Genomic DNA, 13,766 nt, shown 5'->3' with positions numbered 1-13,766 from the left:
AAATAAATCCTCGACAACTCCTAATTATATTTTCACATTTATCGCCAGCATTATCAAGTGGCCTTTAATGTATCCAGAAGGGGAAGAAGAAGAAGTAGAAGTAATCTATCCATTAATCACTTATTTTTATTAAGACCATTGTTCTAAACCCACCTTCACCCGACAAAGGAAATTATAATTGGTATAGTGTCGAAAATCTGTCTATCTGACGGTCAATCGGATTGGGTTCGCCCTAGCCATTAACCCGTCTATGTGGTCTAGTGGTTAAGGCACCGGCGTTCAAAGCTGGGGGCCCGGGTTCGATTCCCGGCAGAGACATTTTTCGGCATCGCCAATTTTTCCAAAGGGTAGATAGCTCTGGGGGACCTTCATTTAAGCTACGCCTACCATTGTTCTCTTCATCCATTTCTTTACAATATTTAAATAAAAAAAGAGTTGCTAAAAGCTGTTGTACATGTATGGCTTTACACATTTGTATTCATTCTCCCATACATGTACTGTATCGAAGCAATAGCTTTGATCTCAGCTGAGGCATGGTGGCTTGTCATTGTTCTAAACCCACCTTCACCCGACAAAGGAAATTATAATTGGTATAGTGTCGAAAATCTGTCTATCTGACGGTCAATCGGATTGGGTTCGCCCTAGCCATTAACCCGTCTCTGGGGTCTAGTGGTTAAGGCACCGGCGTTCAAAGCTGGGGCCCGGGTTCGATTCCCGGCAGAGACATTTTTTTCGGCATCGCCAATTTTTCCAAAGGGTAGATAGCTCTGGGGAACATTGATTTAAGCTACGCCTACCATTGTTCTCTTCATCCATTTCTTTACAATAGATATATATATGATATAAGGCAGTGACCCCTGCCTTCCGTTTCCGCCGCCCCTGCGCGTTTCATTGAATGACAATCAAGTTACGATTGATTGTGGGTGTTTCGGTTGATAACACCTCTTTCTGTAACAGGGACCCTGGCATGTCATGTATGACAACCCCTGGGGCCCGTAAAACAAAGCTTAGCAATAAACGTAGAACATTTTTCTACGATTGATTGTGCTTGACTATAATGTACAATCATCGTCAAAAATCAAGCCTACGATTAATCGCTAACCTTTGTGTTACGGGACCTTTGTCACCCTTGCTTTTTGTCACAATCGATCCTCTTTAGTCGTTATGAACTTCGGAGACTGGAGAAGGGGTGCAGATCTTAAATGAGCAACACAGATATCGCACAACCTGTCGAATATGCTTTCGATATTTGGAACCCATCAAGGCATAGATGAATGGATTGACGGCGCTATTGATTAGCAATAGCACAGCCAAATACAAGTGACCAGTAAAATAAACATTCCAAGACATGGCACCGGGAATGAGCGCAACGGTGTAGAAGCCGTAAAACGGGAGGTTGAATGCGATGTACGCGAATATCACTGTCACGACGATGCGCGCACTGCGTCCTCTGCGGCTAACTTGCTTCGTTTTCGATTCAGGAGACGATTGGGTGGCGGTAGGATAATTGGTTGCGTCCTTCGATGAGTTTTCGTCATTGCCCTCGTTGCTGGTGGTGGATGTTTCGATTGGTTTCGAAGCGGGATGGCGGAATCTTAAGCCGGGCATTTTTCGCCGGATCTTGGCTAGGATACTCAGATTGCAGAAGAGAACGATGCTCGTGGGCAGGTAGAAAAGGACGACGTTGCTGTAGACACCAAAGACCAGTTTTCCATGGACCCATGGCAATACTGTCTTGCAGTAACTAGCAGTCTGGACCGTGAAGAGTGCGATTGGGATGTGGAGAACGAACGAAACTGTGAATAAAGATTAATACAATGAGGGTTATTAGGAGGCTAGGAATCAGATTTAAATTCAAAGTTACCTGAGATAGCCAATTTTTTTTTTTAATTTGCAAAAACATCATAGACAGATGGTCACAGTGGGATGCGAGCAGAAGCTGGTGACATGCATGAGCGGTAATCTCGGAAGGGGGTGGGCGTCCCCCGCTATTTCGAAGGTAGGGGACAAAATATCAAATGCCCCTTCCCACTATATGCGGTATTATATTACGTAATGTGTAAAACCTAAATTGTCAATTTCCTTTTTAGTTAAACCAACACAATGCATTATGATGAAATATACTGATGCAAAGGAAAATACTAACAAATCGTAGATATAACTTTTTCGGAGCAATATTAGTGAAAGGAGAGGGAAAGAGTTGGATGAAAGAATCTAGTTTTACATTAAGATGTATAGAAAGGGATAGTAATAAATTTCTCTTACCAATCCATACTGCAACAAGCGAGATGGTGACGTTAAGCGCTGATCTTTCATGTAAGTTCTTGAGTGGTCTGACGATGAGCTTATAGCGATCAATGGATACGGCGGCTAAGGTCAACGACGACGTCTGAACAACCACCTGTATCATTATGACAAAATTATAGGCATATATTATTCCACTAAATGCATGGCCCTGGGAAGCGGAGGTGATGAATGTGTTAGTCTTATTTTCCATAGGCAACGCCCTGGAAATCTGTAAGGTATGACAGAAATGTAATGAAAATGAACGACGTTTTGTACGAACCCCCTCCCCACTTCAGAATTTTCCTACACAGTGCTTGAAATAGTGCTTAAAGGGAAATGAAACCTTTGGAACAAGTATGCTTGTGTTGAAACAGAAAAATCAAAGAATAAGAAGAAAGAAAGTTTGAGAAAAATCGGACAAACAATGAGAAAGTTAGGAGCATTTGAATATTGCAATCACTAATGCTATGAAGATCCTCCTATTGGCAATGCGACAAGGATGTGTGATGTCACATGTGAACATTTTTCCCTTTGATGGACTATAGAATACCCTCAAAATGTCTCTTTTTGCTTTTTCTTATAGTGATACAAACTCTTTATCCATGATGTATTCTTTGAAATCTGTATTACATGCCCTCCTATAGAAAGAAACATATGATCTACTGATAGATAAAAGAGGCAATTTAAGTGAAATATATACTCAAGTAATGGGGAGAGTTGTTGTCATGTGACATCACACATCTTTGTCACATTGCCAATTTCAGGATCTCCATACCATTAGTGATTTCAATATTCAAATGCTCATAACTTTCTGTTCGATTTTTCTCAAGCTTTCGATCTGTTTCTTTGAGTTTTCTGTTTTCACACAAGCTATCTTGTTCCAACGGTTTCATTCTTTAAATTTATCCTTTTCAGGTCACGAATCAAATATTCTTCAGCTCGCGCTTCGCTCTTGCATTATCGATTTTCTTAATAAAAAAATATTCATTTAGAATGCCCAGATTTCAGGTCGAAATTTAAACACGCACAAACCTCTATACTCAGATACCCAGCTCTATTTTTATTTTAATTAAAATTTTAATTTTATTTTTGTATTTTATTAAAATACTAGAAGAAAATGGAATGAAAGTGACAGGAAACACCTTTCTAATAAGACTGTAAAACTTTATAATTTTTCAATTCCATAAGAGGGGCTAGGAAAAAGTTAGAAGAATAAACAGTGAAAATAGACTAGGAAGGCTATTGGATCCATACTATTGTAACAATTATTTTCCACTTAACTTTTGCAAGAGATTCAGATTTGATTGATTTATTTTATTAGAATCTCAACAAAGAGACTAACAACGAGAGCTTACAAGCATAAACGCGATTTAAGTGCATTTAAGAATAAAATATAGTAGTAGTCGAAGGATATATTTTCATTTTCAAGTAACACCACATACGAAAATTTTCTCAAATGACTTGATTGATATTAAATATATTCTGACTTTAATTATAAGGATATATAAATATTATTCGGAAGCTATTTACCCAATTCAACATTACTAACATTCTATATATATTTTTTTAATTATGCCTGTAATTGCAATATCAAAAGGCTCTTTCATAATATTTTAGAGATACATCAAACATGTAAATGTATGTGAACACTTTGCTATTATCAAGTTGAGTTGCTAAAGTTGTTTTCACTGATTCTTCTTATTCAGATTGTTCAAGAGTCAAGACTGTTGAAGAGGTGACGTCATGGACCTGGTAGCACCTGTTCATAAATCTATTACTCAAGTATCCTAAAAACGCTTTAAAAATTTGAACATTAACAAAAGCACTAATTTTCATTTTTTTCAAAGATAATAATCATTATATTGACATTGTGGATATATTTTATGATTATCATAAAATTATTATAATGTTGATGATGATAGGTCATAATAATACAAATGAACAATAAGTAGAAAAGAAGACAACCAAGAAGGAGGAGGAGAAGAAGAAAAAGGAGAGGGGTGGAAGAGGAGAAAAGGAGAAGAAGAATAAATTACAACACTGTGAATTCCTCTTCATGATATTACAGAAATCTTAATCTCTTTTAAGTGGAAATATTTATGAATAATATAATATATGATATGAAAAATACATTTTATTTAAATCCAAGTTCCACTTTTAATCATGTTTATAAAGTCATAGGACAGGTGACAAGATAACATTGTTTCACAAATTTTAGTGTGTATTTATTTTAAAAGTAATAAATTTACATAAAATGTCATTTTTTTGCTTCATATCTCTTTGTTGCTTTTATTGAATCGGGGGGAGGGGGTGGGTGTGGTCAAAATATGATTTGCCCCCAGAACACACTTGTTTCCCTACTAAAAATAGTAATTAATATTTGTAGAAAATTGTAGGATTGTTTTTATGAACTCTGAATATTGTCCCATGAATTGTCAAATTTGGAAAGTAATTGATTGAGGGCGAGAAATGAAAATGAAATAGATCTATGTAGAGATGCACTGTATAAGTAATAATGAGAAAGCGCGGGCGAGGTGAATGAGAATGGGAGAAAGGAAATAAAAAAGTATAAATGTGAAGGAGTCATTAACAGAGATAGAGAGTGATAGATTAGAGTCTTCTAAAGATAAATTTCGTGAATGATAGTGGCCTAATCTTTTTTCGGGAGGGGGGGGTACATTTGATGAGAGAGAGAAAGAAAATGGCCAGGTGCTCAAAGATGAATAAATATAAATGTTTGGTGACAGAGGTAAGGATTAATGGATACAGGTGGTATGAACATGTCCCAATTAAGGCACAAAGCGGTGATGAGTAGTGGCCCCTCATGTGCACTCCTCTTGGAATTTGGGCAATAATTGAGCATATTTTAAAGTGGACCCCCCCCCCATTGCCCCATCTCTAATCGCCAGTTTCTGGCAAGGATTAAACCCCGCCTCTTTTCTTTTTTATTTAGGCTTGTTTATTTATTTTTTTTCTGTCAAATATTTTCTTGAAGAAATTTCCCCATTGTGCTTCCACATTTGTAACCCTCGCCCCAACTGCACTGGCAAGGTGGTTTCATGACATGCTTATAAAATACAAAATTGAAATTATAAAGAAAAAAAATAATCATTTATTACAGGATACATATATCATATTTCACTTTTTTTCTTTTCCTTTCTTTTGTCAGACCGAATTTTTCATGAAAATGATACCTTTCCTTCTCCAACAAGACTATCAACTAAGAACTAGATGAATAATGCAAGCGGGAATCTGCATCTGAGATTTTCGAAAAGAAATGGATGACCTATAAATTATCCATTTTGATAACCTTTTGATATTTTTCTTTTTCTTTCTTCTTTTAAATTACAATTCGTATTTCTTTTGTATGTTCTCTAGGCCTACCTATTTTAGACTATGAACCTGAATAAAGAAAATTAACAAAGAAAAAGCGATATTAAAAAAGGATGATGAAATAAACGAGGCACGTCCTATATGCACTTTGTTGCGAGGAAGGAAAATTAAACTAGAACTATCAATGAAGGTGATAAATACCCCTGCCCTTAGCCGTTACAATGGCAACAGTTTCCAACTGTGAAAAAAATATGTCTTGCCCATCTTTACCCAAGACCTCCACGAGCAAGTCATGAGCATTACTGATGAAGTAGTTTGAACCGCAAGATTTTGCCTAATTTTTGACATATTATATATTGTTACCATGGCAACACGATTCTGACACATTAAAAAAAAATATGTCCTGTACATTTTTACCTCGGGACCAATGTGTGAGCCAAATTTCATGAGAATTGGTTGAAAACTAACCAAGAAGCAGGAACCAAGAGTTTTTTTTACCTAATTTGGGGCATATAGTATGTTGTAACTATGGCAACATGATTTCCGACACACAAAATATGTGTCTCTCACATCGTTACCTCAAACTCAATATGTGAACCAAATTTCATGAGAATTGGTTGAAAATTGATCTAGTAATTAAAACTGAAAGCTTTTACAAATTTTATGTCATATAATATGCCGTTACCATGGCAACATGATTTCTGACACACAAAATAGATCTAAAAGCTAGGGGAAGCAATTCACATTCCAATACCAACGCCAACACCGGACTTGAAATCACCCAATGTGTGTACCCAATTTCTTTTTTAATCACATTTATTTATTATTTATTCCGTATTATATCAGCAGGGTAGCCCTTTCAGTTACAAAACTGCTCTACCAAGGGGCCCTGCACAATAAAAAGACACGAACATATAAATAACAATTTACACAAAAAAACGTGAACTAAATACTTAACTACAAATATTTACTCAAGCAAAATTACATTAAATTAAAATTTAAAAACTTACATCACATACAAGCAGAGTTTTTACATTAAGTTTAAATTAAATGAAAAATAACACAACTATAATATTTACAATAAATCAAAGTTAACACTACTTTTTTTTAATTCGGAGTTAAGAGTTAAAATTCTAGATTGTTTCTTAAATATTGGAAAAGATGTTATAGTTTGCATATTCTGAGGGTAAACTGTTCCATAGATTTGAACCATAAAAATGCACAGATTTCTTGTAATACTCTGTTCGAGGTGTTTTGATTTTTAATGGGCAAGAATGTGCATATCGAGTTTGAAAGGTAATATCACGATAAACAATAATTTCCTTTAAATATGTTGGAACTAAATCGTTAATTAATTTAAACATAATGAGGTAAGTCTGGTACTGTTGTCTTTGTACAATGGTTTGCCAGTTTAGTTGGGTGCGAAGAACATTGGAAGGTATTGAAAAATGAGCATTAAAAATCAGACGAGCATACTTGTTTTGGAGTTTTTGTATTTTCTTAATATTGCACTTACTAGTTCTGCCCCAAATAACGATACCATAATCGTTATGTGGCAAGATTAATGCATTATATAACATGATTAATACATTTTGCGGAATATTGTGCTTTATCTGTCTGATACAACCACTTATTTTTTAAATCTTCGTAAATACCTTTTCAATATGTTTGTTACATGAAAGACTATCATCCAGAACAATACCTAAATATTTAAATTCATGAACCTGCTCGATAATTTCTTTTTTATATTTTATAATCAAATTAGCATTTTTAACTTTCCTTTTTGACCCAATCAACATACTTTTGCATTTCTTTAAATTCAATTCTAAGTTATTAGATTCTACCAACCGTGTAGCCAGGATTTCATTTTGGAGGGGGCGGTAAATGCCCGCGAAGCGTGCCAATACTTACCGAGCGCGTGAAGCGGGCTCCCTAGGGGGTGGATGCAGGGAGGGGGAGTTTTCCCCCTCCGGCGCGAAGCGCGAAGCTTTTGGTGATTCATAAACTAAAATGAAAAGGAGCCATCTCTCTTGTCTCTAGTACTTATATCAGCTCGAATTTTTGACGATTTTGAACCTTGTTTTCAAAGTGATTGTGAACGCACAAAAAAGGAATACAATGAAGGAAAATTAAAATACTAATGACCCCGCGCGAAGCGCGGAAGCTAAAGCGTTTTATCATTTTTCCATGGAAAGGGTCCCGAGAAAAGGGTATTCTCAAAGATATATTGAATACTTCTCTTGGAAAGATCAGAATTGATTACAAACAATTCTATCTGTATTTGTCGGAGGAAGATATTCCTTCTCGCGCAGAGCAATGAAACTCTGAAATTTCAAAGGGCGGACGTTTCATCAAATGCAGATAACTTGTACCCCATCGGCTCTATTTCAATTGATTTTCTACGATTATTGAACTTCATTACAAGGAAAATAGCGCGCAAAAATTTGGAACTTCTGTGATTTATTGAAATTATATAAAAAAGGATGCTTAATTTCTTTGACTTATCCTGAAGCGCTTCATTTTGAATCAAAGAAACGTAAGTGTAATTCCAAATTTAAAACTGAGGGCGCAAAACAGGACAGGAGATGAATGTGCAGGGAAATGACATGAAATTTAATAGAATTTGATAAAAAATATTGTACTTTTTTTATTCAAAACGACACGAATTCTATACCTTCTTCTTTTTGAATTAGGAAACTGTTTTGCCACAAAATTACGGTTGTTTAGTAATGAGCTGAAAAACAGGAGAAGTTGACTTTATGGAGGTGACGGCAGAAACTGATACAAAGATTTTACCTGCCGGGAGCCGACCCGACAAGAAGTTGCGTCATCAATAAAAAAAGGATAACTACATATACTTCGGCTTACCTTACTTTAAATCCATGCCCTATATACACTCAGCAAAAAAAGTTCTTGGACACTTATAAAAGTTAAAATATTCCATATAGATATTTGATTAAAGTCAAATTATTGTATGTCAACATGACCAGACAATATTCCTCTTCCAGTATGACATGACATTTTCATGTGAACAGTCATGCATGGGTGGTTAAAAGCTTTAAACAATAGCAATGTCAGTAAAAGAAAATTGCAAGAAATGGATCAGTCAGTGCATGGCTGGTTATAGGCATTTAACAATAGCAATGTTAGTAAAAGAAAATTGCAAGCAAACGATCGGTCATTTTTTCAGTTGTGAAAGTTTGTGTGGCATAAATATCCATTAAACGATAAAAGCAAACTTAAAGTCAAATACCACTCTAATAGTGAAGAGAAAGTTATCCCCCTTGGCACTATTCCACTGGAATTTTAATTCAAAGTTAGTCGATGAACAAAATGTCAACTTTCAGTATCTTGGCATTAGCAAAAGAAAATTATCCTTATCCTCCTATCTACTGCAGGGGTGGTGGCCCTATAAATCGACCACTCCTAGGATGATCTCTAACTTCATTAGTAGCCAAAGACCGCTGATGCAAATTTAAAATTGTTGTTGCTTGTTGGTGAAACTTGGAAATGTCGAGCCACTTGTCTAAATGACTGCCCAGACTGCAACATTCATATTGTTCTTGCATGCTCTTGGTTGGAAAGCTTCATCTTGAAAGTGTCCAAATGATCCATCTCATTATGCATCTCGTGATGTATCCCTATAGCATTCAATTCAAATGATAAACGCATGTTGAAATTGCTGAATGTATGCCTACAGGATGGCCATGATCATTAGCATTTGAATGGTCCATTTCTTGCAATTTTCTTTTACTGACATTGCTATTGTTTAAAGCTTTTAACCACCCATGCATGACTGTTCACATGAAAATGTCATGTCATACTGGAAGAGGAATATTGTCTGGTCATGTTGACCTACAATAATTTGCCTTTAATCAAATATCTATATGGAATATTTTAACTTTTATAAGTGTCCAAGAACTTTTTTTGCTGAGTGTACATTAGAACTTTAACTGGCAAGAAACACATATAGCTGAGATGGAAAGTAGGGTTAGAGAAAAGGTGGGGGGAAACAATGGAGAATTCAATATTGTCATTTAACCGCGCGCAGCGCAAGCAAAATTCATATAAAAATACAGAGCGAGAATGAAGGAGTTTCTCTTTTGAGAAAAAAAAAAGAATAAAAAGGAAAAAAAACACAAAGCTTCCTTTCTTCCCATTCCTCCCTTCCCTTTTCCTTTTCTCCTCTCTTTTCCCTTTTTTTTCTTTTTTGGGGACGTTTTGGGGGGACGACCGCCCCCACCACCCCCTGGCTACGCGCCTGGATTCTACCCAGTTACATCTGTTGGTAAATTCTTTTTGGAGTAATTTAGATACTGTATCAATATTTCTGTCTTTACAAAAAAGCATCATCATCCGCATATAAACACAATTTCGTATTTGTTAAATATGGTAAACTGCACATATCATTTATAAATATAGAAAAAAGAAGAGGTCCCAATATAGACCCCTGAGGAATCCCCAACTTTATATTTTGTAAATCTGACAGTATGCCTTGTAAGGACACGCACTGCTGTCGATCAGAAAAGTAATTTTTAAACCAGTTTAATTCGATGAATTAAGCACAAAAGGGGGATTCTAGACTGAAAGTCAGAGTTATTATCATTATTTTGGGAGAGAGGGGTCAGTGGAAGAGACAAAGCATTGGGGGGGTCACGGCATTGTTCACAAACAATGCAGTGCCCCCCCCATGCTTTGTCTCCTCCGGGTCACGGTCCGCTACTGGGGGTGGTGCTTGAAAAATAAGTGACGTTGATATAAATTATGTTATCATTCTAAGGAAAATGTCCTATCCTCAACGAGGTAAACACATTAATTATTATGCTTAGGCCTAGTTTTGCTTATAAAAATAAAGGAAATATTAATGATTGTTAGTTTTTCAAATATTGAAGGAATACATCATACGCTATCCAATGACACAAAATTTATTTCAAAAGTCCAAGTAAAACTCATAATATCATCAAATTACAGAGGGCATAATTATATAAAATAATCGTAAAATTACCCTTAAGTCACTTATTGCGGAAAGCCGCCGTTTATGTCTTGATTTTAATCACGACATAAATTTATGTCATTCAAATAGATTTATGTCATAATTTTATGTCGTGATTTGAGACATAAAGCTTTATGCAACGGATTTATGTCAATATCTATGTTTGTCATGATTTATGCTATATGACATAAATCGTGGAGCGTTGTGGCCCAGTGGATTAGTCTCCGGACTTTGAAACAGAGGGTCGTGGGTTCAAATCCCAGCCATGGTGAAGTTTCCTTCAGCAAGAAATTTATCCACATTGTGCTGCACTCAACCCAGGTGAGGTGAATGGGTACCTGGCAGGAATTTATTCCTTGAAATGCCCCCAGCGCTGTAAAAAGGCTGCGGGGCTTAAGCCAGGGTAATAATATCCAAGTCCTTTGGAAGCGCATAGAGACGTTATTTATAATGTATTATGCGCTATACAAGAACTGTCTATTATTATAAATCATGACATAAATCAATAAATAAACTTTTATGCAACAGGGCCCAAAATAGCATTAGCGAGAAGAAAGTCACAGGAGAAGGGAGAGGGTGTAAAAGGAATAGGAGCAGAAGTAACTAGGAATGCAGAGAGAGAGAGAGAGAGAGAGAGCAAATTCAATAAGGAACACTAAAAATATATAGAATAATAATAATGACCATACAGCTTTGGAGAAGAAACGTTGTTATTTTTACAAAAAGAACAATAACTTTTCGGTGGAAAATGTCGGCGGAGTAACTATCGGCGGAGCAACTGTCGGCGGAGCAATTGTCGGCGGAGCAACAATCGGCGGAGCAAATATCGGCGTAGCAAATGTCGGCGGAACAACTGTCGCCGGAGCAAATATCGCGGAGCAAATGTAGCATTTTGGGGAGCATTTGTCACCTGAACAATCGTCGCCGGAGCATTTGTCATGGATTCATATAAATTTATATTAAACCCCTCAAAAAAGTTTGGAAATCTGTGTTTGGCCATTTATTTCTCCCAATTTTATGCAATGCATATTTTGCATCATTCAAAAGATCTTTTAATTCTCTTTAAAATGATACCATGCTTGTTATGATTATGCCATCACGAAAAGAACGGGATTCAAAAGTGTTGGATGAGGTCTGAATTGAAAAGCTGCAAAACGAGCAGAAATAGTCATAAAGGGTCAATACAGAACATTATTTTTTTGTGTGTCAATAGAGATGAAAATCCATTCAAATCAAGCCCCTGCTTCTGTAGTGATGGCACTGTGAGATAACATGGTTTGAAATACCCATGCATGTTTGTTTGTTTGTTTGTTATGTTTTTGTTTGTGCAGAGGTTTGTTTGATTCCATGTTAATGTTGATGTTAAGGTGAATGAAAACGAAAGAAACCGCTGACAAACTCACTCATCACCACTGAAAAAGAACAGCGACTTTCAATATTGTGTCATTTTGCAACTGTTGAAATTTGATCTTGCCCCACATTTCAAGCACTGCACCTCCATGTGAACCACATTCATATCATGTATGGTATCATTTTAAAGAAAATTAAATGTTCTATTCATTATGCCTAATATTAATTACATATTGATATTTACTAAGACCGAGTAGAGATTATCGATGAAAGTCAGATTTCCAAACTTTTTTTGAGGAGTTTATGTTCCTTTTGAATGATTTTTGTTTAATCGCAGTGCACCTTAAGAATTTGAAGCAGTTTGTCAAAATTGAACAGGCCATTCCTGCAGAGTAAAATGAAAAGAACAAAATAAATAATAATAATAATAATATAAATGATAAATTATAAACATTGATATTGTATTAGTGAATTACCGTATGAAGATAGACTGGAACGCAGTTCCATGACCGTAGGAGATCGACGTCGATGACGTTGCTGACCCTCCTCACCATGTTCTCGAGGAGGAGAATGAAGTCCGCAACAGCCATATTCAGGAAGTGGTAGTTGGCTGCGGTATGGAGATCGCGGCATAACGTGATCAATAGAATGACCACGACGTTGCCGAAGATGCCCACGATGTTGATGACAATTTTGAAGTAGAGGATGACCATGGCGAAGAGAGTATCATCATCACTATAACGATGACCCTCTCCGCGATCATCGACCTCAGAAGCGTCGTCGTAAAGAGTATCGTTTATGTCTTCGTAATAGACACCGGTGGTCATCATCATTGCTGTTGTGTTTAGGAGTTTTGTTGTCGCCATGTCTCAAGCTCAAACCTCCTTTCCCGCCTCCTACTTCTCTTTCAGCAGATCAGGAAAACTAAATAAACTGGACTTATTCGTCAAGAACGGGCAACGAAATGACCGTCCGGATTTATCCGCCAATAAAATGCTTTGACTTTGCGATCCTACCCGAGATATTACCAAAAGAGACTACTTCAGCGGCTCGGAGCTTGCATTTGGACTTTTTCTTTTTCGTTAAGCTTTTCACGCTCTGCTTTGTCATACTCCATCTGAAGTGCATCTCTTTTTAGTTCTGATCATATCCTAGATAAAGGGAATGAAAACCTTCTCTTCGTTATGTCAAAGGAGAGATGTGAACCAATCAGGGCGGAGCGCGTGAGGCCGTGATCAGTCATCAAAGTAATTGGATGCGATGAGCCCCCACCCCCCGCACACTATACAAGAATGTGTATTGGTGTTTTTAAATTCAGTGATTAATTAAGATTTTCTTTCTTCTTCAAGGCATTCAACTATCAGAACAACATCCAAGGAAGAACGAAGCATTAGGGCCTAATAATGAATCCGGTTTATATTTTGTTTAAGGCTTCCTTCTAATTGGCTGTAGAGTTTAAAGTATGTCACCGCCTTTAAAAACTTCGAAAAATCATCATCAATCACGGGCGTATAAATCCTGAGGGATGGAGGGGACATATCCCCCACTCTTTGGAGAGGGGGATGACATGTACAATCCCTCCCACACTCACATAAACACACATTTCATTACACAAACGACACGCACACACAGTGGCGTAACTATACGGGTGCATGGCATGGAGGCATGGGGGCACGTGCCCCCCCCTCACCCCCCATCGGCTGGCAAAAAAATAACGGGGAAAAGGAGAAAAAGAGGGAGAAAGGAAGAGAAACGAAATGAGAAAAAATAAATTATTATTTATTATAATGTTATGCTGTATTAT

General features: G+C 36.7%; 1 protein-coding gene across 1 annotated transcript; it reads right to left on the bottom strand.

Moving 5' to 3' along the window:
- Window positions 1–1,155: 1,155 nt before the first annotated feature.
- On the bottom strand, window positions 1,156–13,082 carry LOC121414902 (octopamine receptor beta-2R-like). Its single transcript, XM_041607949.1, has 3 exons — window positions 12,439–13,082; window positions 2,266–2,401; window positions 1,156–1,796 (listed from the first exon to the last, which is right to left on the bottom strand). Exons 1-3 carry the CDS (start codon window positions 12,826–12,828, stop codon window positions 1,156–1,158), a joined length of 1,167 nt encoding a protein of 388 aa, XP_041463883.1. The 5' UTR covers window positions 12,829–13,082.
- Window positions 13,083–13,766: the final 684 nt, after the last annotated feature.

The sequence above is a fragment of the Lytechinus variegatus genome, chromosome 5, assembly GCF_018143015.1.
Source record: "Lytechinus variegatus isolate NC3 chromosome 5, Lvar_3.0, whole genome shotgun sequence".
Classification (NCBI taxonomy): Eukaryota; Metazoa; Echinodermata; class Echinoidea; order Temnopleuroida; family Toxopneustidae; genus Lytechinus; species Lytechinus variegatus.
This window is presented reverse-complemented; position numbering and strand designations above follow the sequence as displayed.

What these genes read in the sequence shown, in the direction of transcription:
- LOC121414902 (XM_041607949.1), bottom strand. Translation starts at nt 12,828, where the DNA reads ATGGCGACAACAAAACTCCTAAACACAACAGCAATGATGATGACCACC. An exon ending in TTCCAGTCTATCTTCATACG is followed by an intron (nt 2,402 to 12,438) that starts GTAATTCACTAA and finishes ATAATGATACAG; the next exon opens with GTGGTTGTTCAGACGTCGTC. An exon ending in GCTTGTTGCAGTATGGATTG is followed by an intron (nt 1,797 to 2,265) that starts GTAAGAGAAATT and finishes CTTTATTCACAG; the next exon opens with TTTCGTTCGTTCTCCACATC.